This window comes from Oncorhynchus masou, chromosome 29, assembly GCF_036934945.1.
Source record: "Oncorhynchus masou masou isolate Uvic2021 chromosome 29, UVic_Omas_1.1, whole genome shotgun sequence".
NCBI classification, from domain to species: domain Eukaryota; kingdom Metazoa; phylum Chordata; class Actinopteri; order Salmoniformes; family Salmonidae; genus Oncorhynchus; species Oncorhynchus masou.
The window spans coordinates 2478012-2505147 of record NC_088240.1 but is presented as its reverse complement, the minus strand read 5'-3'; the positions used below and the strand labels follow the sequence as shown (position 1 = coordinate 2505147).

At 45.2% G+C, this 27136-nt stretch overlaps 1 protein-coding gene across 2 annotated transcripts in view; it reads left to right on the top strand.

The window, feature by feature from the left end:
- Positions 1-27136, top strand: part of LOC135521087 (uncharacterized protein KIAA2012-like) — a 99325-nt gene that overhangs the window by 63181 nt on the left and 9008 nt on the right. For both annotated transcript variants that reach the window (XM_064947032.1, XM_064947031.1), the window contains exons 14-19: positions 13988-14108; positions 14473-14764; positions 14957-15137; positions 15431-15636; positions 21546-21718; positions 22348-22567. In XM_064947032.1, the coding sequence (XP_064803104.1) occupies positions 13988-14108; positions 14473-14764; positions 14957-15137; positions 15431-15636; positions 21546-21718; positions 22348-22567 (1193 nt within the window). The remainder of the gene's footprint in view (positions 1-13987; positions 14109-14472; positions 14765-14956; positions 15138-15430; positions 15637-21545; positions 21719-22347; positions 22568-27136) is intronic.

Here is a 27136-nt window from a genome sequence, read left to right as displayed (position 1 = left end):
ACACATAATACTGTAGTTTAATAACCCCCCCCCCCTGTATCAACACATAATACTGTAGTTTAATAAACCCCCTGTATCCAACACATAATACTGTAGTTTAATAACCCCCCTGTATCCAACACATAATACTGTAGTTTAATAACCCCCCTGTATCAACACATAATACTGTAGTTTAATAACCCCCCCCTGTATCCAACACATAATACTGTAGTTTAATAACCCCCCTGTAGCAACACATAACACTGTATCCCCCCTGTGCCAACACATAATACTGTAGTTTAATAACCCCCTGTATCAACACATAATACTGTAGTTTAATATCCCCCCTGTATCAACACATAATACTGTAGTTTAATAACCCCCCCTGTATCCAACACATAATACTGTAGTTTAATAAACCCCCCCCTGTATCCAACACATAATACTGTAGTTTAATAACCCCCCCTGTATCCAACACATACTACTGTAGTTTAATAACCCCCCCTGTATCCAACACATAATACTGTAGTTTAATACCCCCTGAATCCAACACATAATACTGTAGTTTAATACCCCCCTGTATCCAACACATACTACTGTAGTTTAATACCCCCCTGTATCAACACATAATACTGTAGTTTAATATCCCCCCTGTATCCAACACATAATACTGTAGTTTAATAACCCCCCTGTATCAACACATATCACTGTAGTTTAATAACCCCCCTGTATCCAACACATAATACTGTAGTTTAATAACCCCCCTGTATCCAACACATAATACTGTAGTTTAATAACCCCCCTGTATCCAACACATAATACTGTAGTTTAATAACCCCCCTGTATCCAACACATAATACTGTAGTTTAATAACCCCCCCTGTATCCAACACATAATACTGTAGTTTAATAACCCCCCTGTATCCAACACATACCATACTTTAATAACCCCCCCAGTATCCAACACATAATACCATAGTTTAATAATGCCCCCCTGTATCAACACATAATACTGTAGTTTAATAACCCCCCTGTATCCAACACATAATACTGTAGTTTAATACCCCCCTGTATGCAACACATAATACCAGAGTTTAATAACCCCCTGTATCAACACATAATACTGTAGTTTAATACCCCCTGTATCCAACACATAATACTGTAGTTTAATAACCCCCCTGTAACACATAATACTGTAGTTTAATAACCCCCCTGTATCAACACATAATACTGTAGTTTAATAAACCCCCCTGTATCCAACACATAATACTGTAGTTTAATAACCCCCCCCTGTATCCAACACATAATACTGTTGTTTAATAACCCCCCTGTATCAACACATAATACTGTAGTTTAATACCCCCCCCCCCCGTATCCAACACATAATACTGTAGTTTAATAACCCCCCTGTAGCAACACATAACACTGTAGTTTAATAACCCCCTGTGCCAACACATAATACTGTAGTTTAATAACCCCCCTGTATTCAACACATAATACTGTAGTTTAATATCCCCCCTGTATCCAACACATAATACTGTAGTTTAATAACCCCCCCCCCTGTATCCAACACATAATACTGTAGTTTAATAAACCCCCCTGTATCCAACACATAATACTGTAGTTTAATAACCCCCCTGTATCCAACACATACTAATGTAGTTTAATAACCCCCCTGTATCCAACACATAATACTGTAGTTTAATAACCCCCCCTGAATCCAACACATAATACTGTAGTTTAATATGTATCCAACACATACTACTGTAGTTTAATACCCCCTGTATCAACACATAATACTGTAGTTTAATATCCCCCCTGTATCCAACACATAATACTGTAGTTTAATAACCCCCCTGTATCAACACATAATACTGTAGTTTAATAACCCCCTGTATCCAACACATAATACTGTAGTTTAATAACCCCCTGTATCCAACACATAATACTGTAGTTTAATAACCCCCTGTATCCAACACATAATACTGTAGTTTAATAACCCCCCTGTATCCAACACATAATACTGTAGTTTAATAACCCCCCTGTATCAACACATAATACTGTAGTTTAATAACCCCCTGTATCCAACGCATGATACCATAGTTTAATAACCCCCCCCCCCCAGTATCCAACACATAATACCATAGTTTAATAATGCCCCCCTGTATCCAACACATAATACCATAGTTTAATAACCCCCCTGTATCCAACAATAATACTGTAGTTTAATACCCCCCTGTATGCAACACATAATACCAGAGTTTAATACCCCTAGTATCAACACATAATACTGTAGTTTAATACCCCCCCCCTGTATCCAACACATAACACTGTAGTTTAATAACCCCCCTGTATCCAACACATAATACTGTAGTTTAATACCCCCCTGTATCCAACACATAATACTGTAGTTTAATAACCCCCCCCTGTATCCAACACATAATACTGTAGTTTAATAACCCCCCTGTATCCAACACATAATACTGTAGTTTAATAACCCCCCTGCATCCAGCACATGATACTGTAGTTTAATAACCCCCCTGTATCCAACACATAATACTGTAGTTTAATAACCCCCCCCCTGTATCCAACACATAATACTGTAGTTTAATAACCCCCCCCCCCCTGTATCCAAAACATACTACTGTAGTTTAATAACCCCCCTGTTATCAACACATAATACTGTAGTTTAATAACCCCCCCTGTATCCAACACATAATACTGTAGTTTAATAACCCCCCTGTATCAGCACATAATACTGTAGTTTAATAACACCCCCCCCCCCTGTATCAACACATAATACTGTAGTTTAATAACCCCCCTGTATCCAACACATAATACTGTAGTTTAATAACCCCCCTGTATCCAACACATACTACTGTAGTTTAATAACCCCCCTGTATCCAACACATAATACTGTAGTTTAATAACCCCCCTGTATCCAACACATAATACTGTAGTTTAATAACCCCCCTGTATCCAACACATAATACTGTAGTTTAATAACCCCCTGTAACCAACACATAATACTGTAGTTTAATAACCCCCCCCCCTGTATCAACACATAATACTGTAGTTTAATAACCCCCCTGTATCCAGCACATAATACTGTAGTTTAATAATCCCCCCCTGTATCCAACACATAATACTGTAGTTTAATAACCCCCCTGTATCAACACATAATACTGTAGTTTAATAAACCCCCCCCTGTATCCAACACATAATACTGTAGTTTAATAACCCCCCCCTGTATCCAACACATAATACTGTAGTTTAATAACCCCCCTGTATCCAACACATAATACTGTAGTTTAATAACCCCCCCCCTGTATCCAACACATAATACTGTAGTTTAATAACCCCCCTGTATCAACACATAATACTGTAGTTTAATAACCCCCCCTGTATCAACACACAATACTGTAGTTTAATAACCCCCTGTATCAACACATAATACTGTAGTTTAATAACCCCCCCCCCCTGTATCCAACACATAATACTGTAGTTTAATAACCCCCCTGTATCAACACATAATACTGTAGTTTAATAACCCCCCCCTGTATCCAACACATAATACTGTAGTTTAATAACCCCCCTGTATCCAACACATAATACTGTAGTTTAATAACCCCCCTGTAACCAACACATAATACTGTAGTTTACTAACCCCCCCTGTATCAACACATAATACTGTAGTTTAATACCCCCTGTATCCAACACATAATACTGTAGTTTAATAACCCCCCCCCCTGTATCAACACATAATACTGTAGTTTAATAACCCCCCTGTATCCACACATAATACTGTAGTTTAATAACCCCCCCCTGTATCCAACACATAATACTGTAGTTTAATACCCCCTGTATCCAACACATAATACTGTAGTTTAATAACCCCCCTGTATCCAACACATAATACTGTAGTTTAATAACCCCCCTGTATCAACACATAATACTGTAGTTTAATAACCCCCCTGTATCAACACATAATACTGTAGTTTAATACCCCCCTGCATCCAGCACATGATACTGTAGTTTAATAACCCCCCCCCTGTATCAACACATAATACTGTAGTTTAATACCCCCCCCCCCTGTATCCAGCACATAATACTGTAGTTTAATAAACCCCCCCCCCCTGTATCCAACACATAATACTGTAGTTTAATAACCCCCCCCCTGCATCCAGCACATGATACTGTAGTTTAATAACCCCCCTGTATCAACACATAATACTGTAGTTTAATAACCCCCCCGGCCTGTATCCAGCACATACTACTGTAGTTTAATAAACCCCCCCTGTATCCAACACATAATACTGTAGTTTAATAACCCCCTGTTATCAACACATAATACTGTAGTTTAATAACCCCCCCCCTGTATCCAACACATAATACTGTAGTTTAATAACCCCCCTGTATCAACACATAATACTGTAGTTTAATAACCCCCCCCCTGTATCAACACATAATACTGTAGTTTAATACCCCCCCTGTATCCAACACATAATACTGTAGTTTATTACCCCCCCTGTATCCAACACATAATACTGTAGTTTAATAACCCCCCTGTATCCAACACATAATACTGTAGTTTAATAACCCCCCTGTATCCAACACATAATACTGTAGTTTAATAACCCCCCTGTATCCAACACATAATACTGTAGTTTAATAACCCCCCCCCTGTATCCAACACATAATACTGTAGTTTAATTACCCCCTGTATCAACACATAATACTGTAGTTTAATAAACCCCCCCCTGTATCAACAACATAATACTGTAGTTTAATACCCCCCTGTATCCAACACATAATACTGTAGTTTAATAACCCCCTGTATCAACACATACTACTGTAGTTTAATAACCCCCCCCCCTGTATCAACACATAATACTGTAGTTTAATAACCCCCCTGTATCCAACACATAATACTGTAGTTTAATACCCCCCCCTGTATCCAACACATAATACTGTAGTTTAATACCCCCTGTATCCAACACATAATACTGTAGTTTAATAACCCCCCTGTATCAACACATACTACTGTAGTTTAATAACCCCCCTGTATCAACGCATAATACTGTAGTTTAATAACCCCCCTGTATCCAACACATACTACTGTAGTTTAATACCCCCTGTATCAACACATAATACTGTAGTTTAATATCCCCCTGTATCCAACACATAATACTGTAGTTTAATAACCCCCCTGTATCCAACACATAATACTGTAGTTTAATAACCCCCCTGTATCCAACACATAATACCGTAGTTTAATAACCCCCCTGTATCCAACACATAATACCATAGTTTAATAACCCCCCCCCTGTATCCAACACATAATACCATAGTTTAATAATGCCCCCCCCTGTATCCAACACATAATACCATAGTTTAATAACCCCCCTGTATCCAACAATAATACTGTAGTTTAATACCCCCCTGTATCAACACATAATACTGTAGTTTAATACCCCCCCTGTATCCAACACATAATACTGTAGTTTAATACCCCCCCTCCCCTGTATCCAACACATAATACTGTAGTTTAATAACCCCCCTGTATCCAACACATAATACTGTAGTTTAATAACCCCCCCCCCTGTATCCAACACATAATACTGTAGTTTAATAACCCCCCCCCGTATCCAGCACATAATACTGTAGTTTAATAACCCCCCTGTATCCAACACATAATACTGTAGTTTAATAACCCCCCCCTGTACCAACACATAATAATAATAACCCCCCTGCATCCAGCACATAATACTGTAGTTTAATAACCCCCCTGTATCCAGCACATAATACTGTAGTTTAATAACCCCCCCCTGTATCCAACACATAATAATGTAGTTTAATAACCCCCCCTGTATCCAACACATAATACTGTAGTTTAATACCCCCCCTGTATCCAAAACATAATACTGTAGTTTAATAACCCCCCCCTTGTATCCAACACATAATACTGTAGTTTAATAACCCCCCCTGTAGCAACACATAATACTGTAGTTTAATAACCCCCCCCCCGCCTGTATCCAACACATAATACTGTAGTTTAATACCCCCCTGTATCCAACACATAATACTGTAGTTTAATAACCCCCCTGTATCCAACACATAATACTGTAGTTTAATAACCCCCCCCCGCTGTATCCAACACATAATACTGTAGTTTAATAACCCCCCCCCCCTGTATCCAACACATAATACTGTAGTTTAATAACCCCCCCCCCCCTGTATCCAACACATAATACTGTAGTTTAATAACCCCCCTGTATCCAACACATAATACTGTAGTTTACTAACCCCCCTGTACAACACATAATACTGTAGTTTAATAACCCCCCTGTATCCAACACATAATACTGTAGTTTAATAACCCCCCTGTATCAACACATAATACTGTAGTTTAATAACCCCCCCCCCCCCGGCCTGTATCCAACACATAATACTGTAGTTTAATAACCCCCCTGTATCCAACACATAATACTGTAGTTTAATAACCCCCCTGTATCCAACACATAATACTGTAGTTTAATACCCCCCCTGTATCCAACACATAATACTGTAGTTTAATAACCCCCCTGTATCCAACACATAATACTGTAGTTTAATAACCCCCCTGTATCAACACATAATACTGTAGTTTAATAACCCCCCCCTGTATCCAACACATAATACTGTAGTTTAATAACCCCCCTGTATCCAACACATAATACTGTAGTTTAATAACCCCCCTGTATCAACACATAATACTGTAGTTTAATACCCCCCTGTATCCAACACATAATACTGTAGTTTAATAACCCCCCTGTATCAACACATAATACTGTAGTTTAATACCCCCCTGTATCCAACACATAATACTGTAGTTTAATTACCCCCCTGTATTTAACACATAATACTGTAGTTTAATACCCCCCCCCCCTGTATCCAACACATAATACTGTGGTTTAATAACCCCCCCTGTATCCAACACATAATACTGTAGTTTAATAACACCCCCTGTATCAACACATAATACTGTAGTTTAATAAACCCCCCCTGTATCAACACATAATACTGTAGTTTAATACCCCCCTGTATCCAACACATAATACTGTAGTTTAATAACCCCCCTGTATCAACACATAATACTGTAGTTTAATAACCCCCCCCCCTGTATCCAACACATAATACTGTAGTTTAATAACCCCCCTGTATCCAACACATAATACTGTAGTTTAATAACCCCCCTGTATCCAACACATAATACTGTAGTTTAATAACCCCCCTGTATCAACACATAATACTGTAGTTTAATATCCCCCCTGTATCCAACACATAATACTGTAGTTTAATAACCCCCCTGTATCAACACATAATACTGTAGTTTAATAACCCCCCCCTGTATCCAACACATAATACTGTAGTTTAATAACCCCCCCCCTGTATCCAACACATAATACTGTAGTTTAATAACCCCCCTGTATCCAACACATAATACTGTAGTTTAATAACCCCCCTGTATCCAACACATAATACTGTAGTTTAATACCCCCCCCCCCCCGGCCTGTATCCAACACATAATACTGTAGTTTAATAACCCCCCTGTATCCAACACATAATACTGTAGTTTAATAACCCCCCCTGTATCCAACACATAATACTGTAGTTTAATAACCCCCTGTATCCAACACATAATACTGTAGTTTAATAACCCCCCCCCCCCTGTATCCAACACATAATACTGTAGTTTAATATCCCCCCCTGTATCCAACACATAATACTGTAGTTTAATAACCCCCCTGTATCCAACACATAATACTGTAGTTTAATAACCCCCCTGTATCCAACACATAATACTGTAGTTTAATAACCCCCCCCCTGTATCCAACACATAATACTGTAGTTTAATAACCCCCCTGTATCCAACACATAATACTGTAGTTTAATAACCCCCCCCCCTGTATCCAACACATAATACTGTAGTTTAATAACCCCCCTGTATCCAACACATAATACTGTAGTTTAATAACCCCCCCCCTCTGTATCCAACACATAATACTGTAGTTTAATATCCCCCCCCTGTATCCAACACATAATACTGTAGTTTAATAACCCCCCTGTATCCAACACATAATACTGTAGTTTAATAACCCCCCTGTATCCAACACATAATACTGTAGTTTAATAACCCCCCTGTATCCAACACATAATACTGTAGTTTAATAACCCCCCTGTATCCAACACATAATACTGTAGTTTAATAACCCCCCTGTATCCAACACATAATACTGTAGTTTAATAACCCCCCTGTATCCAACACATAATACTGTAGTTTAATAACCCCCCTGTATCCAACACATAATACTGTAGTTTAATAACCCCCCTGTATCCAACACATAATACTGTAGTTTAATAACCCCCCTGTATCCAACACATAATACTGTAGTTTAATAACCCCCCCTGTATCCAACACATAATACTGTAGTTTAATAACCCCCCTGTATCAACACATAATACTGTAGTTTAATAACCCCCCTGTATCCAACACATAATACTGTAGTTTAATAACCCCCCCCCCCCCCCCCCCCCCCCCTTGTATCAACACATAATACTGTAGTTTAATACCCCCCTGTATCCAACACATAATACTGTAGTTTAATAACCCCCCTGTATCCAACACATAATACTGTAGTTTAATAACCCCCCTGTATCCAACACATAATACTGTAGTTTAATAACCCCCCTGTATCCAACACATAATACTGTAGTTTAATAACCCCCCCTGTATCCAACACATAATACTGTAGTTTAATAACCCCCCTGTATCCAACACATAATACTGTAGTTTAATAACCCCCCCCGTATCCAACACATAATACTGTAGTTTAATAACCCCCCTGTATCAACACATAATACTGTAGTTTAATAACCCCCCCCTGTATCAACACATAATACTGTAGTTTAATAACCCCCCCCCCCCCCTGTATCCAACACATAATACTGTAGTTTAATAACCCCCCCCTGTATCCAACACATAATACTGTAGTTTAATAACCCCCCTGTATCCAACACATAATACTGTAGTTTAATAACCCCCCTGTATCCAACACATAATACTGTAGTTTAATAACCCCCCAACACATACTACTGTATCCAACATCAACGCATAATACTGTAGTTTAATAACCCCCCTGTATCCAACACATAATACTGTAGTTTAATAACCCCCCCCTGTATCCAACACATAATACTGTAGTTTAATAACCCCCCTGTATCCAACACATAATACTGTAGTTTAATAACCCCCCCTGTATCCAACACATAATACTGTAGTTTAATAACCCCCCTGTATCCAACACATAATACTGTAGTTTAATAACCCCCCCCCTGTATCCAACACATAATACTGTAGTTTAATAACCCCCCCCTGTATCCAACACATAATACTGTAGTTTAATAACCCCCCTGTATCCAACACATAATACTGTAGTTTAATAACCCCCCTGTATCCAACACATAATACTGTAGTTTAATAACCCCCCCTGTATCCAACACATAATACTGTAGTTTAATAACCCCCCTGTATCCAACACATAATACTGTAGTTTAATAACCCCCCTGTATCCAACACATAATACTGTAGTTTAATAACCCCCCTGTATCCAACACATAATACTGTAGTTTAATACCCCCCCTGTATCCAACACATAATACTGTAGTTTAATAACCCCCCTGTATCCAACACATAATACTGTAGTTTAATAACCCCCCCCTGTATCCAACACATAATACTGTAGTTTAATAACCCCCCCTGTATCCAACACATAATACTGTAGTTTAATAACCCCCCCCTGTATCCAACACATAATACTGTAGTTTAATAACCCCCCCTGTATCCAACACATAATACTGTAGTTTAATAACCCCCCCCCCTGTATCCAACACATAATACTGTAGTTTAATAACCCCCCCCTGTATCCAACACATAATACTGTAGTTTAATAACCCCCCTGTATCCAACACATAATACTGTAGTTTAATAACCCCCCCCTGTATCCAACACATAATACTGTAGTTTAATAACCCCCCTGTATCCAACACATAATACTGTAGTTTAATAACCCCCCTGTATCCAACACATAATACTGTAGTTTAATAACCCCCCCCTGTATCCAACACATAATACTGTAGTTTAATAACCCCCCTGTATCCAACACATAATACTGTAGTTTAATAACCCCCCTGTATCCAACACATAATACTGTAGTTTAATAACCCCCCTGTATCCAACACATAATACTGTAGTTTAATAACCCCCCTGTATCCAACACATAATACTGTAGTTTAATAACCCCCCCCTGTATCCAACACATAATACTGTAGTTTAATAACCCCCCCCTGTATCCAACACATAATACTGTAGTTTAATAACCCCCCTGTATCCAACACATAATACTGTAGTTTAATAACCCCCCCTGTATCCAACACATAATACTGTAGTTTAATAACCCCCCTGTATCCAACACATAATACTGTAGTTTAATAACCCCCCTGTATCCAACACATAATACTGTAGTTTAATAACCCCCCTGTATCCAACACATAATACTGTAGTTTAATAACCCCCCTGTATCCAACACATAATACTGTAGTTTAATAACCCCCCCTGTATCCAACACATAATACTGTAGTTTAATAACCCCCCTGTATCCAACACATAATACTGTAGTTTAATAACCCCCCTGTATCCAACACATAATACTGTAGTTTAATAACCCCCCCCCCTGTATCCAACACATAATACTGTAGTTTAATAACCCCCCTGTATCCAACACATAATACTGTAGTTTAATAACCCCCCTGTATCCAACACATAATACTGTAGTTTAATAACCCCCCTGTATCCAACACATAATACTGTAGTTTAATAACCCCCCTGTATCCAACACATAATACTGTAGTTTAATAACCCCCCTGTATCCAACACATAATACTGTAGTTTAATAACCCCCCTGTATCCAACACATAATACTGTAGTTTAATAACCCCCCTGTATCCAACACATAATACTGTAGTTTAATAACCCCCCCATCCAACACATAATACTGTAGTTTAATAACCCCCCTGTATCCAACACATAATACTGTAGTTTAATAACCCCCCCTGTATCCAACACATAATACTGTAGTTTAATAACCCCCCTGTATCCAACACATAATACTGTAGTTTAATAACCCCCCTGTATCCAACACATAATACTGTAGTTTAATAACCCCCCTGTATCCAACACATAATACTGTAGTTTAATAACCCCCCCCTGTATCCAACACATAATACTGTAGTTTAATAACCCCCCCCCTGTATCCAACACATAATACTGTAGTTTAATAACCCCCCCTGTATCCAACACATAATACTGTAGTTTAATAACCCCCCTGTATCCAACACATAATACTGTAGTTTAATAACCCCCCCTGTATCCAACACATAATACTGTAGTTTAATAACCCCCCCCCCTGTATCCAACACATAATACTGTAGTTTAATAACCCCCCTGTATCCAACACATAATACTGTAGTTTAATAACCCCCCCCTGTATCCAACACATAATACTGTAGTTTAATAACCCCCCTGTATCCAACACATAATACTGTAGTTTAATAACCCCCCTGTATCCAACACATAATACTGTAGTTTAATAACCCCCCTGTATCCAACACATAATACTGTAGTTTAATAACCCCCCCTGTATCCAACACATAATACTGTAGTTTAATAACCCCCCCCCCCTGTATCCAACACATAATACTGTAGTTTAATAACCCCCCTGTATCCAACACATAATACTGTAGTTTAATAACCCCCCTGTATCCAACACATAATACTGTAGTTTAATAACCCCCCCTGTATCCAACACATAATACTGTAGTTTAATAACCCCCCTGTATCCAACACATAATACTGTAGTTTAATAACCCCCCCCCTGTATCCAACACATAATACTGTAGTTTAATAACCCCCCTGTATCCAACACATAATACTGTAGTTTAATAACCCCCTGTATCCAACACATAATACTGTAGTTTAATAACCCCCCCTGTATCCAACACATAATACTGTAGTTTAATAACCCCCCTGTATCCAACACATAATACTGTAGTTTAATAACCCCCCTGTATCCAACACATAATACTGTAGTTTAATAACCCCCTGTATCCAACACATAATACTGTAGTTTAATAACCCCCCTGTATCCAACACATAATACTGTAGTTTAATAACCCCCCCCCTGTATCCAACACATAATACTGTAGTTTAATAACCCCCCCCAACACATAATACTGTAGTTTAATAACCCCCCTGTATCCAACACATAATACTGTAGTTTAATAACCCCCTGTATCAACACATAATACTGTAGTTTAATAACCCCCCTGTATCCAACACATAATACTGTAGTTTAATAACCCCCCCCCACACCCCCCGGCCTGTATCCAACACATAATACTGTAGTTTAATAACCCCCCCTGTATCCAACACATAATACTGTAGTTTAATAACCCCCCCCCTGTATCCAACACATAATACTGTAGTTTAATAACCCCCCTGTATCCAACACATAATACTGTAGTTTAATAACCCCCCCTGTATCCAACACATAATACTGTAGTTTAATAACCCCCTGTATTAATAACCCCCCCCTGTATCCAACACATAATACTGTAGTTTAATACCCCCCCTGTATCCAACACATAATACTGTAGTTTAATAACCCCCCCCCCCCTGTATCCAACACATAATACTGTAGTTTAATAACCCCCCCTGTATCCAACACATAATACTGTAGTTTAATAACCCCCCTGTATCCAACACATAATACTGTAGTTTAATAACCCCCCTGTATCCAACACATAATACTGTAGTTTAATAACCCCCCCTGTATCCAACACATAATACTGTAGTTTAATAACCCCCCCCCCTGTATCCAACACATAATACTGTAGTTTAATAACCCCCCCTGTATCCAACACATAATACTGTAGTTTAATAACCCCCCTGTATCCAACACATAATACTGTAGTTTAATAACCCCCCCTGTATCAACACATAATACTGTAGTTTAATACCCCCCCTGTATCCAACACATAATACTGTAGTTTAATAACCCCCCCTGTATCCAACACATAATACTGTAGTTTAATAACCCCCCCTGTATCCAACACATAATACTGTAGTTTAATAACCCCCCTGTATCCAACACATAATACTGTAGTTTAATAACCCCCCTGTATCAACACATAATACTGTAGTTTAATACCCCCCCCCTGTATCCAACACATAATACTGTAGTTTAATAACCCCCCCCCCCCTGTATCAACACATAATACTGTAGTTTAATAACCCCCTGTATCCAACACATAATACTGTAGTTTAATAACCCCCCTGTATCAACACATAATACTGTAGTTTAATAACCCCCCTGTATCCAACACATAATACTGTAGTTTAATAACCCCCCCCCCCTGTATCAACACATAATACTGTAGTTTAATAACCCCCCCTGTATCCAACACATAATACTGTAGTTTAATAACCCCCCCCCCCCCCGTATCCAACACATAATACTGTAGTTTAATAACCCCCCCCTGTATCCAACACATAATACTGTAGTTTAATAACCCCCCTGTATCCAACACATAATACTGTAGTTTAATAACCCCCCTGTATCCAACACATAATACTGTAGTTTAATAACCCCCCCCCCCCCGCCTGTATCCAACACATAATACTGTAGTTTAATAACCCCCCCCCTGTATCCAACACATAATACTGTAGTTTAATAACCCCCCCCGGCCTGTATCCAACACATAATACTGTAGTTTAATAACCCCCCCCCCCCCCTGTATCCAACACGTAAAACCATAGTTTAATAACCCCCCCCGGCCTGTATCCAACACATAATACTGTAGTTTAATAAAAACCTAGGTGGAGCTTCATTGCTGTCATTCCTGTTTTCCAGAAAAAGAGAAAAGTGAATGAAGGGCAGGAGCAGAACCAGGAAGTCCTCTCCAAGGAGGCGGGGAAGGTCTTGAGGAAGAAGAAAAAGGACCGGGTCAAAGATCAAGCTGAGTTTGTTGTCGGTGAGTATCTATCTCTGTCAAGATGACCTGTTGAATGGAGCTGATATCCCAAATTGCACCATATTCCCTGTAGGTCCTGGTCTAGTGTAGTGCACTATATAGGGAATAGGGTGCCTTAGGGCCCTGGTCTAAAGTAATGCACTATATAGGGAATAGTCTACGATAGGGCCCTGGTCAACAGTAGTGCACTATATAGGGAATAGGGTGCCTTAGGGCCCTGGTCAACAGTAGTGCACTATATAGGGAATAGGCTACGATAGGGCTCTGGTCAACAGTAGTGCACTATATAGGGAATAGGGTGCCATTTGGGATGCAGACATGGTGTTTGAGACCCATCTCCACTGATTCCCTCCCTGTCTTATAGGAAAACCTAAAGGCCACGTGGACGTGGAGAGGACGAAGAAGACCAAAGAGACTAAAGGCCACGTGGACGTGGAGAGGACGAAGAACACCAAAGAGACTAAAGGCCACGTGGACGTGGAGAGGACGAAGAACACCAAAGAGACTAAAGGCTTATCTGAAACGTCTCCATCTGCTCTGAGTCCTGATGGAGATGTGAAGGACACCGAAGACGATAGTGCTGCACTAAACACACATGAAGAGGAACATAGTGACCTCGTCCAATCCCCGAGATCCCATCACAGCACTGTAAACAGGTGGGTTGGTTTTATCCAATCACAGCTCTGTAAACAGATGGGTTGGTTTTATCCCATCATAGCTCTGTAAACAGGTGGGTTGGTTTTATCCAATCACAGCTCTGTAAACAGGTGGGTTGGTTTTATCCAATCACAGCTCTGTAAACACTTCCACTGTTTTCCAAGAGTTGCTGAATTCCTTTTTGTCTTCAGGAGCTCCTCATCCAATGGGCAGTCAGGTCAGAGTTCACACAGATCTAACTCCTGTAAGGACGAGGTTTTACCATGCGGACAACGACGGTCCTCTCATGACCAACTGTCATCCTGCTCGGTTGTCATGACAGCAGAAACACAACCGTTAAATCTAGTCATATCTGACGCCAGCATCAGTACTGTGAGTATGGAGGACATAGTCTGCATGGGAAATGGCCCCTTATTCACTATATAGTGCACTACTATTAACTAGGGCCCCTAGAGTAAAATGTAATATCTCAACATTGTTTTTACCCAATGTTATTTTGATATAGTAGTGACCTCAGTACAACACCTAGCGACTTCGTACAGAGGTTCAGACCTCTGGGCGTAACGGTTAAGTTGTTGGACTGATGGGTACAGGGACCCGGGTTTGAGTCCTGGTCGGTGCTACCCTTGAATTCACTACATTATACATGATCTGTGGGTAATAAGGACAAGAACAGAGGAGAGGCAGCAGCCCATATGGAGCAACAGAAGAATGTGTTGGCTGAGAAGGCAGAGCGTCGCCGACTAGAGGTGGAGAGGAAGAGGAAGGAGAAAGAGGAGGAGAGGAGGAGGCAGCAGGAGCGGGAGGAAAGAGAGGAGTGCATGAGGCTGGAGCTGGAAGAGGAGCAGAATCAGAGAGCCGAGGAACTCAGGTAGACTGTCTATTCTAACTCCCTGATATGGGCTGGGATGGGGCCTCAGCACCGCCTTCTAGTGGATATGATATGAATTACCGCTGAAATATGTGATGGGGCTCAGCACCGCCCTCTAGTGGATATGATAAGAATTTCTCAGAACTTTTCCTGGTCACCTGGTCTAGGACCCAGGGCTTTTCCTGGTCACTTGGTCTAGGACCCAGGGCTTTTCCTGGTCACTTGGTCTAGGACCCAGGGCTTTTCCTAGTCACTTGGTCTAGGACCCAGGGCTTTTCCTAGTCACTTGGTCTAGGACCCAGGGCTTTTCCTGGTCACTTGGTCTAGGACCCAGGGCTTTTCCTGGTCACTTGGTCTAGGACCCAGGGCTTTTCCTGGTCACTTGGTCTAGGACCCAGGGCTTTTCCTGGTCACTTGGTCTAGGACCCAGGGCTTTTCCTGGTCACTTGGTCTAGGACCCAGGGCTTTTCCTGGTCACTTGGTCTAGGACCCAGGGCTTTTCCTGGTCACTTGGTCTAGGACCCAGGGCTTTTCCTGGTCACTTGGTCTAGGACCCAGGGCTTTTCCTAGTCACTTGGTCGGGGAAAACTTCTGGCACTATTAATGAGACACAGAGAAAGAGAATGTAATCAAGGCTGTTCCTACCAATGTTTTTGTAAAAGAGTGTAACAAAATGACTACCGAGGCGGCAGGATTAACTTGGCAAAAGGGTGCATTAGAAATGACGAAGGGGGGTACGACTATATTCGCTTGCTGATAATACAGGATGGATAATAGTACAATTACACACAATGTGTTTGCAGCACGGCTGTCTTGCCACAAGAATACAGGCTACTGCATCGCTTTACAAACATGGACAATTCATAACCGTCTCGAGAAATTGCAAGTTAGGCTGCCTGTTCGTACCCAGATTCAAAAGATTTGCAGCCTCCTTGACGCTGTGTTGAACCTCCTCAGCAGTCTCTCGTTCCTCACGGAACTTGCTTGTAAGATCCCTCTCCAAATGCCAGTTGAATCAGCCCTCCTCCTGTGCTTCGTCTACGCTCACTGAACACATATTTTCAATGTTGAAAAAGAGTTCTTGCAAGTTGCCTAGGATGCTCCAAAATGTTAATCCCAGCTTCAATGCCATCATCACAGTAGGCTTAGCTGTTAGAGGCCTGGAGTATTTACCCAAAATGCTCTGCATAACTTCAATGCCATCATCACAGTAGGTTTAGCTGTTAGAGGCCTGGAGTATTTACCCAAAATGCTCTGCATAACTTCAATGCCATCATCACAGTAGGCTTAGCTGTTAGAGGCCTGGAGTATTTACCCAAAATGCTCTGCATAACTTCAATGCCATCATCACAGTAGGCTTAGCTGTTAGAGGCCTGGAGTATTTACCCAAAATGCTCTGCATAACTTCAATGCCATCATCACAGTAGGTTTAGCTGTTAGAGGCCTGGAGTATTTACCCAAAATGCTCTGCATAACTTCAATGCCATCATCACAGTAGGCTTAGCTGTTAGAGGCCTGGAGTATTTACCCAAAATGCTCTGCATAACTTCAATGCCATCATCACAGTAGGCTTAGCTGTTAGAGGCCTGGAGTATTTACCCAAAATGCTCTGCATAACTTCAATGCCATCATCACAGTAGGCTTAGCTGTTAGAGGCCTGGAGTATTTACCCAAAATGCTCTGCATAACTTCAATGCCATCATCACAGTAGGTTTAGCTGTTAGAGGCCTGGAGTATTTACCCAAAATGCTCTGCATAACTTCAATGCCATCATCACAGTAGGCTTTAGCTGTTAGAGGCCTGGAGTATTTACCCAAAATGCTCTGCATAACTTCAATGCCATCATCACAGTAGGTTTAGCTGTTAGAGGCCTGGAGTATTTACCCAAAATGCTCTGCATAACTTCAATGCCATCATCACAGTAGGTTTAGCTGTTAGAGGCCTGGAGTATTTACCCAAAATGCTCTGCATAACTTCAATGCCATCATCACAGTAGGCTTAGCTGTTAGAGGCCTGGAGTATTTACCCAAAATGCTCTGCATAACTTCAATGCCATCATCACAGTAGGTTTAGCTGTTAGAGGCCTGGAGTATTTACCCAAAATGCTCTGCATAACTTCAATGCCATCATCACAGTAGGCTTAGCTGTTAGAGGCCTGGAGTATTTACCCAAAATGCTCTGCATAACTTCAATGCCATCATCACAGTAGGTTTAGCTGTTAGAGGCCTGGAGTATTTACCCAAAATGCTCTGCATAACTTCAATGCCATCATCACAGTAGGCTTAGCTGTTAGAGGCCTGGAGTATTTACCCAAAATGCTCTGCATAACTTCAATGCCATCATCACAGTAGGCTTAGCTGTTAGAGGCCTGAGTATTTACCAAAATGCTCTGCATAACTTCAATGCCATCATCACAGTAGGCTTAGCTGTTAGAGGCCTGGAGTATTTACCCAAAATGCTCTGCATAACTTCAATGCCATCATCACAGTAGGTTTAGCTGTTAGAGGCCTGGAGTATTTACCCAAAATGCTCTGCATAACTTCAATGCCATCATCACAGTAGGCTTAGCTGTTAGAGGCCTGGAGTATTTACCCAAAATGCTCTGCATAACTTCAATGCCATCATCACAGTAGGCTTAGCTGTTAGAGGCCTGGAGTATTTACCCAAAATGCTCTGCATAACTTCAATGCCATCATCACAGTAGGTTTAGCCTGGAGTATTTATCCCATTTATCTGCATAACTTCAATGCCATCATCACAGTAGGTTTAGCTGTTAGAGGCCTGGAGTATTTACCCAAAATGCTCTGCATAACTTCAATGCCATCATCACAGTAGGTTTAGCCTGGAGTATTTATCCCATTTATCTGCATAACTTCAATGCCATCATCACAGTAGGTTTAGCTGTTAGAGGCCTGGAGTATTTACCCAAAATGCTCTGCATAACTTCAATGCCATCATCACAGTAGGTTTAGCCTGGAGTATTTATCCCATTTATCTGCATAACTTCAATGCCATCATCACAGTAGGTTTAGCTGTTAGAGGCCTGGAGTATTTACCCAAAATGCTCTGCATAACTTCAATGCCATCTATGACAGTAGGTTTAGCCTGGAGTGATTTATCCCATTTATCTGCATAACTTCAATGCCATCATCACAGTAGGTTTAGCTGTTAGAGGCCTGGAGTATTTACCCAAAATGCTCTGCATAACTTCAATGCCATCATCACAGTAGGTTTAGCCTGGAGTATTTATCCTATTCATCTGCATAACTTTAGTCTAGTGTTCTTCTCCTGGCGTGCGACAGTAAACTCAGCTTCCACAAAGTCTACTGAGTATAAGTCCAGCAGTGGTTTCTCCTTTTCCATAACGGATTCCTTCTCTGGGTGCAAGGCACACAGGGCCTCAACAAGTTGGCTGTTTGGTTGGTTAAATGGTGCTGACCTTTCTCCCATACAGCATCCATAGTGCTGAAAAACAGTATTCTCCCTCTCATTATTCTCTTCTTGCTAACCCCTTGTTGTTTCACCACATACTCTATCAGATTACTACTCTTTGCCTTGTGCTTGGAGCGGGGGTGTCCGTGTGCATGTATTTCCTTACAGGAATATTCCAGCAGCTCTCTGCCTTTAAACCAGTTTTCTCCCACAGTACAGGCGGGTTGGGTCTTGGAGGCTGCAGGCCCCTCCTCGGGTTGGCCACTAGGCTACAAGATGGTTGTGCAGGTGCCTTTGCTACCTGGCTCGACGGCCTTGGACTAGGTGATTAATGTTGGCTCAGCGACCTTGGACTAGGTGATTAGTGTCGGCTCAGCGACCTTGAACTAGGTGATTAGTGTCGGCTCGACGGCCTTGGACTAGGTGATTAATGTCGGCTCAGTGACCTTGGACGAGGTGATTAGTGTCGGCTCAGCGACCTTATACTAGGTGATTAGTGTCGGCTCAGCGGCCTTGGACTAGGTGATTAGTGTCGGCTCAGCGGCCTTGGTCTAGGTGATTAGTGTCGGCTCGACGGCCTTGGACTAGGTGATTAGTGTCGGCTCGACGGCCTTGGACTAGGTGATTAGTGTCGGCTCAGTGACCTTGGACGAGGTGATTAGTGTCGGCTCAGCGACCTTGGACTAGGTGATTAGTGTTGGCTCAGCGGCCTTGGTCTAGGTGATTAGTGTCGGCTCGACGGCCTTGGACTAGGTGATTAGTGTCGGCTCGATGGCCTTGGACTAGGTGATTAGTGTCGGCTCGACGGCCTTGGACTAGGTGATTAGTGTCGGCTCGACGGCCTTGGACTAGGTGATTAGTGTCGGCTCGACGGCCTTGGACTAGGTGATTAGTGTCGGCTCGACGACCTTGGACTAGGTGATTAGTGTCGGCTCAGCGGCCTTGGACTAGGTGATTAGTGTCGGCTCCACGGCCTTGGACTAGGTGATTAGTGTCGGCTCCACGGCCTTGGACTAGGTGATTAGTGTCGGCTCCACGGCCTTGGTCTAGGTGATTAGTGTCGGCTCGACGACCTTGGACTAGGTGATTAGTGTCGGCTCAGTGGCCTTGGACTAGGTGATTAGTGTCGGCTCCACGGCCTTGGACTAGGTGATTAGTGTCGGCTCAGCTGCCTTGGACTAGGTGATTAGTGTCGGCTCGACGGCCTTGGACTAGGTGATTAGTTTCGGCTCAGCGGCCTTGGACTAGGTGATTAGTGTCGGCTCGACGGCCTTGGACTAGGTGATTAGTATCGGCTCAGCGGCCTTGGACTAGGTGATTAGTGTCGGCTCGACGGCTAGGGGCAATTGGGTGATTAGTGTCGGCTCGACGGCCTTGGACTAGGTGATTAGTGTCGGCTCAGCGACCTTGGACTAGGTGATTAGTGTCGGCTCGACGGCCTTGGACTAGGTGATTAGTGTCGGCTCAGCGACCTTGGACTAGGTGATTAGTGTCGGCTCGACGGCCTTGGACTAGGTGATTAGTGTCGGCTCCACGGCCTTGGACTAGGTGATTAGTGTCGGCTCGGCGGCCTTGGACTAGGTGATTAGTGTCGGCTCGACGGCCTTGGACTAGGTGATTAGTGTCAGCTCCACGGCCTTGGACTAGGTGATTAGTGTCGGCTCGACGGCCTTGGACTAGGTGATTAGTGTCGGCTCGACGGCCTTGGACTAGGTGATTAGTGTCGGCTCGGCGGCCTTGGACTAGGTGATTAGTGTCGGCTCGACGGCCTTGGACTAGGTGATTAGTGTCGGTTCGACGGCCTTGGACTAGGTGATTAGTGTCGGCTCGGCGGCCTTGGACTAGGTGACTAGTGTCGGCTCCACGGCCTTCGACTAGGTGATTAGTGTCGGCTCGGCGACCTTGGCCTCTGTGGCAGACTTCTCCCCGCCACTTTGATCCGATGCTGCCATTGTGCCCTGGCGAAGCCACTTTCTAATATCCATCATGCTACCTACCTAACTGTTAACATTAGCTAAATTCCATCCAGCTGCACGGTGATTTTTTTTTCCCGGTAGTACGTAACTTTGAAAATTAACCCACTTTTGGTTTTCAAGTGGTAAATTGTGTATGACGTTCATATGATGCATGCAAGGGAGTTTCATGAATGAAGCAACAAATCGGCTGGGCATGACGGAGTAGGTAGATTGTCGGACAGAATAGGGATACAACACTGATGGAGGACACTATTCCAACTAAGGGTTCCTCCACGTGGCGCCCGGCCTGGGCAGGTAGCCTAGCTGTTAAGAGCACTGGATCACTAACCGAAAGTTTGCTGATTTGAATCCCCGAGCCGACTTGTTGACATATTTGTCAATGTGCGTTTGAGCAAGGCACTTAACTCTAGTTGCTCCTGTAAGTCGCTCTGGATAAGAGTGTCTGCTAAATTATTAAAATATAAATGTAAATGTTTTTATAGTATTGATCTCTTCCTGCAGGCTGAGGAGACTGGCTGAGGAGGAAGAGAGACAAAGGTTAGAGGAGAAGGAGACTGAGAGGAGAAGAAGGGAGCAGGCGGAGAAGGAGAGGGAGTGGAGGAAGAAGGAGCAGAAGAGACGACAGTTGGAGATGATTCAGAAGATCAGACAGGAGGAGGAGGAACGCCGGGCAGGTGAATGACTCCACACACACCTGTCCCAGGTATAAGAGCGGTAGCTTAGGGCCCCCGGTTGCTAGGCTTTTTTAGGAACTCAGTTGGGGTCTCAACTTACTACTGATAGTAAGAACAGTAGAATACAACAGGTGCTACAGTGAAGTCTGGTATCTGCAGTTTTTTTCTTGTTATGTCACTCACTCAAATAGTCAGCTAACAATGTTTAGATTGGTAGTTAGTCTCGCCAGCTATCTAAACTTGTAATAATCATGGTCGAATACCGACCGGGCACGTGTCCAGGGGCACCAAGGGGCCCCCCATTGATTTTCTTAGTCATTAACTCAGATATCATAGTAACACAGCATAAGTCTTGTAGAATTGCAGGTATGTGGCTGTAGACCTTCAAAGAAATCATCTCTGCCCCATGGCAAAATGAGTCGAGTTGCAGGAAATGAACATAAAAACTATCATTGTTCTCTCCGCCATCAAGAGTGGGGCCACTAAAACATTTTTGCCACGAGGTACGGGGCCCCCCAAACAAATCTTGCTTAGGGCCCCCAAAAGGCTAGGGCCAGCCCTGCAAACACACACAAACACACACACACAGACCTGAATATAACAAGTGTGTCCCCTCCACTCTACTACAGCTGAGTTGGAGCTGCAGCGACTAGAGGAGGCGATGAGTAAGGAAGAGGAGAGGAGGAGGCTGGCAGCGATGGAGGACCATGAGAAGAGGGAGTACCTGCAGAAACAGAAGGAGGAGGAAGAGGAGAGGAAGAAGGCAGTGGAGGAGAGAAAAAGCAGAGAGGAGGAGGCAGCGCAGTGGGCAAAAGAAGAGGCACGACTACAAGCTGAACTGTTTGCCAGGTATCTCAATCTCTTCATCGTTGCTACTGAAAGAACTGTGCAGATGCAAACTTTGGTAAAATAATTACAATAACAACTCCCTCAGTATTTTACATTTTCCAGAGACACTTAAATGTCTGCTTCAAACTAAGATTCAAAGATGTCTTCAGAAAGAAGTGGATTTCTTGAACTACAGTAGATGAAGTGGATTTACATCAGGGTCCAGGGTGGTAGACACGGTAACAGGGTCCAGGGTGGTAGGTCTGTCTAACAGGGTCCAGGGTGGTAGACACGGTAACAGGGTCCAAGGTGGTAGACACGGTAACAGGGTCCAGGGTGGTAGACACGGTAACAGGGTCCAGGGTGGTAGACACGGTAACAGGGTCCAGGGTGGTAGACACGGTAACAGGGTCCAGGGTGGTAGACACGGTAACAGGGTCCAGGGTGGTAGGTCTGGCTAACAGGGTCCAGGGTGGTAGACACGGTAACAGGGTCCAGGGTGGTAGGTCTGGCTAACAGGGTCCAGGGTGGTAGACACGGTAACAGGGTCCAGGGTGGTAGACACGGTAACAGGGTCCAGGGTGGTAGGTCTGGCTAACAGGGTCCAGGGTGGTAGGTCTGGCTAACAGGGTCCAGGGTGGTAGACAGGGTAACAGGGTCCAGGGTGGAAGACACGGTAACAGGGTCCAGGGTGGTAGACAGGGTAACAGGGTCCAGGGTGGAAGACACGGTAACAGGGTCCAGGGTGGTAGGTCTGGCTAACAGGGTCCAGGGTGGTAGGTCTGGCTAACAGGGTCCAGGGTGGTAGACAGGGGGTAACAGGGTCCAGGGTGGTAGGCCTGGCTAACAGGGTCCAGGGTGGTAGGTCTGGCTAACAGGGTCCAGGGTGGTAGGCCTGGCTAACAGGGTCCAGGGTGGTAGTCCTGGCTAACAGGGTCCAGGGTGGTAGTCCTGGCTAACAGGGTCCAGGGTGGTAGGCCTGGCTAACAGGGTCCAGGGTCCAGGGTGGTAGACACAGGGTAACAGGGTCCAGGGTGGTAGACAGGCTAACAGGGTCCAGGGTGGTAGACAGGGTAACAGGGTCCAGGGTGGTAGGCCTGGCTAACAGGGTTCAGGGTGGTAGGCCTGGCTAACAGGATCAAGGGTGGTAGGCCTGGCTAACAGTGTCCAGGGTGGTAGGTCTGGCTAACAGGGTCCAGGGTGGTAGGTCTGGCTAACAGGGTCCAGGGTGGTAGACAGGGTAACAGGGTCCAGGGTGGTAGGTCTGGCTAACAGGGTCCAGGGTGGTAGACAGGGTAACGGGGTCCAGGGTTGTAGGCCTAGCTAACAGGGTCCAGGGTGGTAGACACGGTAACAGGGTCCAGGGTGGTAGGTCTGGCTAACAGGGTCCAGGGTGGTAGGTCTGGCTAACAGGGTCCAGGGTGGTAGGCCTGGCTAACAGGGTCCAGGGTGGTAGGTCTGGCTAACAGGGTCCAGGGTGGTAGGCCTGGCTAACAGGGTCCAGGGGTAACAGGGTCCAGACAGGTAACAGGGTCCAGGGTGGTAGACAGGCTAACAGGGTCCAGGGTGGTAGACAGGGTAACAGGGTCCAGGGTGGTAGGCCTGGCTAACAGGGTCCAGGGTGGAAGGTCTGGCTAACAGGGTCCAGGGTGGTAGACACGGTAACAGGGTCCAGGGTGGTAGGTCTGGCTAACAGGGTCCAGGGTGGTAGGTCTGGCTAACAGGGTCCAGGGTGGTAGGTCTGGCTAACAGGGTCCAGGGTGGTAGACAGGGTAACAGGGTCCAGGGTGGAAGACACGGTAACAGGGTCCAGGGTGGTAGACAGGGTAACAGGGTCCAGGGTGGAAGACACGGTAACAGGGTCCAGGGTGGTAGGTCTGGCTAACAGGGTCCAGGGTGGTAGGTCTGGCTAACAGGGTCCAGGGTGGTAGACAGGGTAACAGGGTCCAGGGTGGTAGGCCTGGCTAACAGGGTCCAGGGTGGTAGGTCTGGCTAACAGGGTCCAGGGTGGTAGGCCTGGCTAACAGGGTCCAGAGTGGTAGTCCTGGCTAACAGGGTCCAGGGTGGTAGTCCTGGCTAACAGGGTCCAGGGTGGTAGGCCTGGCTAACAGGGTCCAGGGTGGTAGACACGGTAACAGGGTCCAGGGTGGTAGACAGGCTAACAGGGTCCAGGGTGTTAGACAGGGTAACAGGGTCCAGGGTGGTAGGCCTGGCTAACAGGGTTCAGGGTGGTAGGCCTGGCTAACAGGGTCAAGGGTGGTAGGCCTGGCTAACAGTGTCCAGGGTGGTAGGTCTGGCTAACAGGGTCCAGGGTGGTAGGTCTGGCTAACAGGGTCCAGGGTGGTAGACAGGGTAACAGGGTCCAGGGTGGTAGGTCTGGCTAACAGGGTCCAGGGTGGTAGGCCTAGCTAACAGGGTCCAGGGTGGTAGACACGGTAACAGGGTCCAGGGTGGTAGGTCTGGCTAACAGGGTCCAGGGTGGTAGGTCTGGCTAACAGGGTCCAGGGTGGTAGGCCTGGCTAACAGGGTCCAGGGTGGTAGGTCTGGCTAACAGGGTCCAGGGTGGTAGGCCTGGCTAACAGGGTCCAGGGTGGTAGACACGGTAACAGGGTCCATAGTGGTAGGTCTGGCTAACAGAGTCCAGGGTGGTAGGTCTGGCTAACAGAGTCCAGGGTGGTAGGTCTGGCTAACAGGGTCCAGGGTGGTAGGTCTGGGTAACAGGTTCCAGGGTGATAGGTCTAGGTAACAGGGTCCAGGGTGGTAGGTCTGGCTAACAGGGTCCAGGGTGGTAGGCCTGGCTAACAGGGTCCAGGGTGGTAGGCCTGGCTAACAGGGTCCAGGGTGGTAGACAGGGTAACAGGGTCCAGGGTGGTAGGCCTGGCTAACAGGGTCCAGGATGGTAGGTCTGGCTAACAGGGTCCAGGGTGGTAGGTCTGGGTAACAGGGTCCAGGGTGATAGGTCTAGGTAGCAGGGTCCAGGGTGGTAGGCCTGGCTAACAGGGTCCAGGGTGGTAGGCCTGGCTAACAGGGTCCAGGGTGGTAGGTCTGGCTAACAGGGTCTAGGGTGGTAGGCTTGGCTAGGCTAACAGGGTCCAGGGTGGTAGGTCTGGCTAACAGAGTCCAGGGTGGTAGACACGGTAACAGGGTCCAGGGTGGTAGACACGGTAACAGGGTCCAGGGTGGTAGACAGGGTAACAGGGTCCAGGGTGGTAGACACGGTAACAGGGTCCAGGGTGGTAGGCCTGGCTAACAGGGTCCGGGTGGTAGGTCTGGCTAACAGCGTCCAGGGTGGTAGGTCTGGTTAACAGGGTCCAGGGTGGTAGGCCTGGCTAACAGGGTCCAGGGTGGTAGGCCTGGCTAACAGGGTCCAGGGTGGTAGACATGGTAACAGGGTCCAGGGTGGTAGGCCTGGCTAACAGGGTCCAGGGTGGTAGGCCTGGCTAACAGGGTCCAGGGTGGTAGGCCTGGCTAACAGGGTCCAGGGTGGTGGGCCTGGCTAACAGGGTCCAAGGTGGTAGGTCTGGCTAACAGGGTCTAGGGTGGTAGGCTTGGCTAGGCTAACAGGGTCCAGGGTGTTAGGTCTGGCTAACAGGGTCCAGGGTGGTAGGTCCAGGGTGGTAGACAGGGTAACAGGGTCCAGGGTGGTAGACAGGGTAACAGGGTCCAGGGTGGTAGGTCTGGTTATCAGGGTCCAGAGTGGTAGGCCTGGCTAACAGGGTCCAGGGTGGTAGACAGGGTAACAGGGTCCAGGGTGGTAGACAGGGTAACAGGGTCCAGGGTGGTAGTTCTGGCTAACAGGGTCCAGGGTGGTAGTTCTGGCTAACAGGGTCCAGGGTGGTAGGTCTGGCTAACAGGGTCCAGGGTTGTAGGCCTGGCTAACAGAGTCCAGGGTGGTAGGCCTGGCTAACAGGGTCCAGGGTGGTAGGCCTGGCTAACAGGGTCCAGGGTGGTAGACAGGGTAACAGGGTCTAGGGTGGTAGGCCTGGCTAACAGGGTCCAGGGTGGTAGGTCTGGCTAACAGGGTCCAGGGTGGTAGACAGGGTAACAGGGTCCAGGGTGGTAGGTCTGGCTAACAAGGTCCAGGGTGGTAGGCCTGGCTAACAGGGTCCTGGGTGGTAGGCCTAGCTAACAGGGTCCAGGGTGGTAGGCCTGGCTAGGCTAACAGGGTCCAGGGTGGTAGGCCTGGCTAACAGGGTCCAGGGTGGTAGGTCTGGCTAACAGGGTCCAGGGTGGTAGGCCTGGCTAACAGGGTCCAGGGTGGTAGGCCTGGCTAACAGGGTCCAGGGTGGTAGACAGGGTAACAGGGTCCAGGGTGGTAGGCCTGGCTAACAGGGTCCAGGGTGGTAGGTCTGGCTAACAGGGTCCAGGGTGGTAGGCCTGGCTAACAGGGTCCAGAGTGGTAGTCCTGGCTAACAGGGTCCAGGGTGGTAGTCCTGGCTAACAGGGTCCAGGGTGGTGGGCCTGGCTAACAGGGTCCAGGGTGGTAGACACGGTAACAGGGTCCAGGGTGGTAGACAGGCTAACAGGGTCCAGGGTGTTAGACAGGGTAACAGGGTCCAGGGTGGTAGGCCTGGCTTTCAGGGTCCAGGG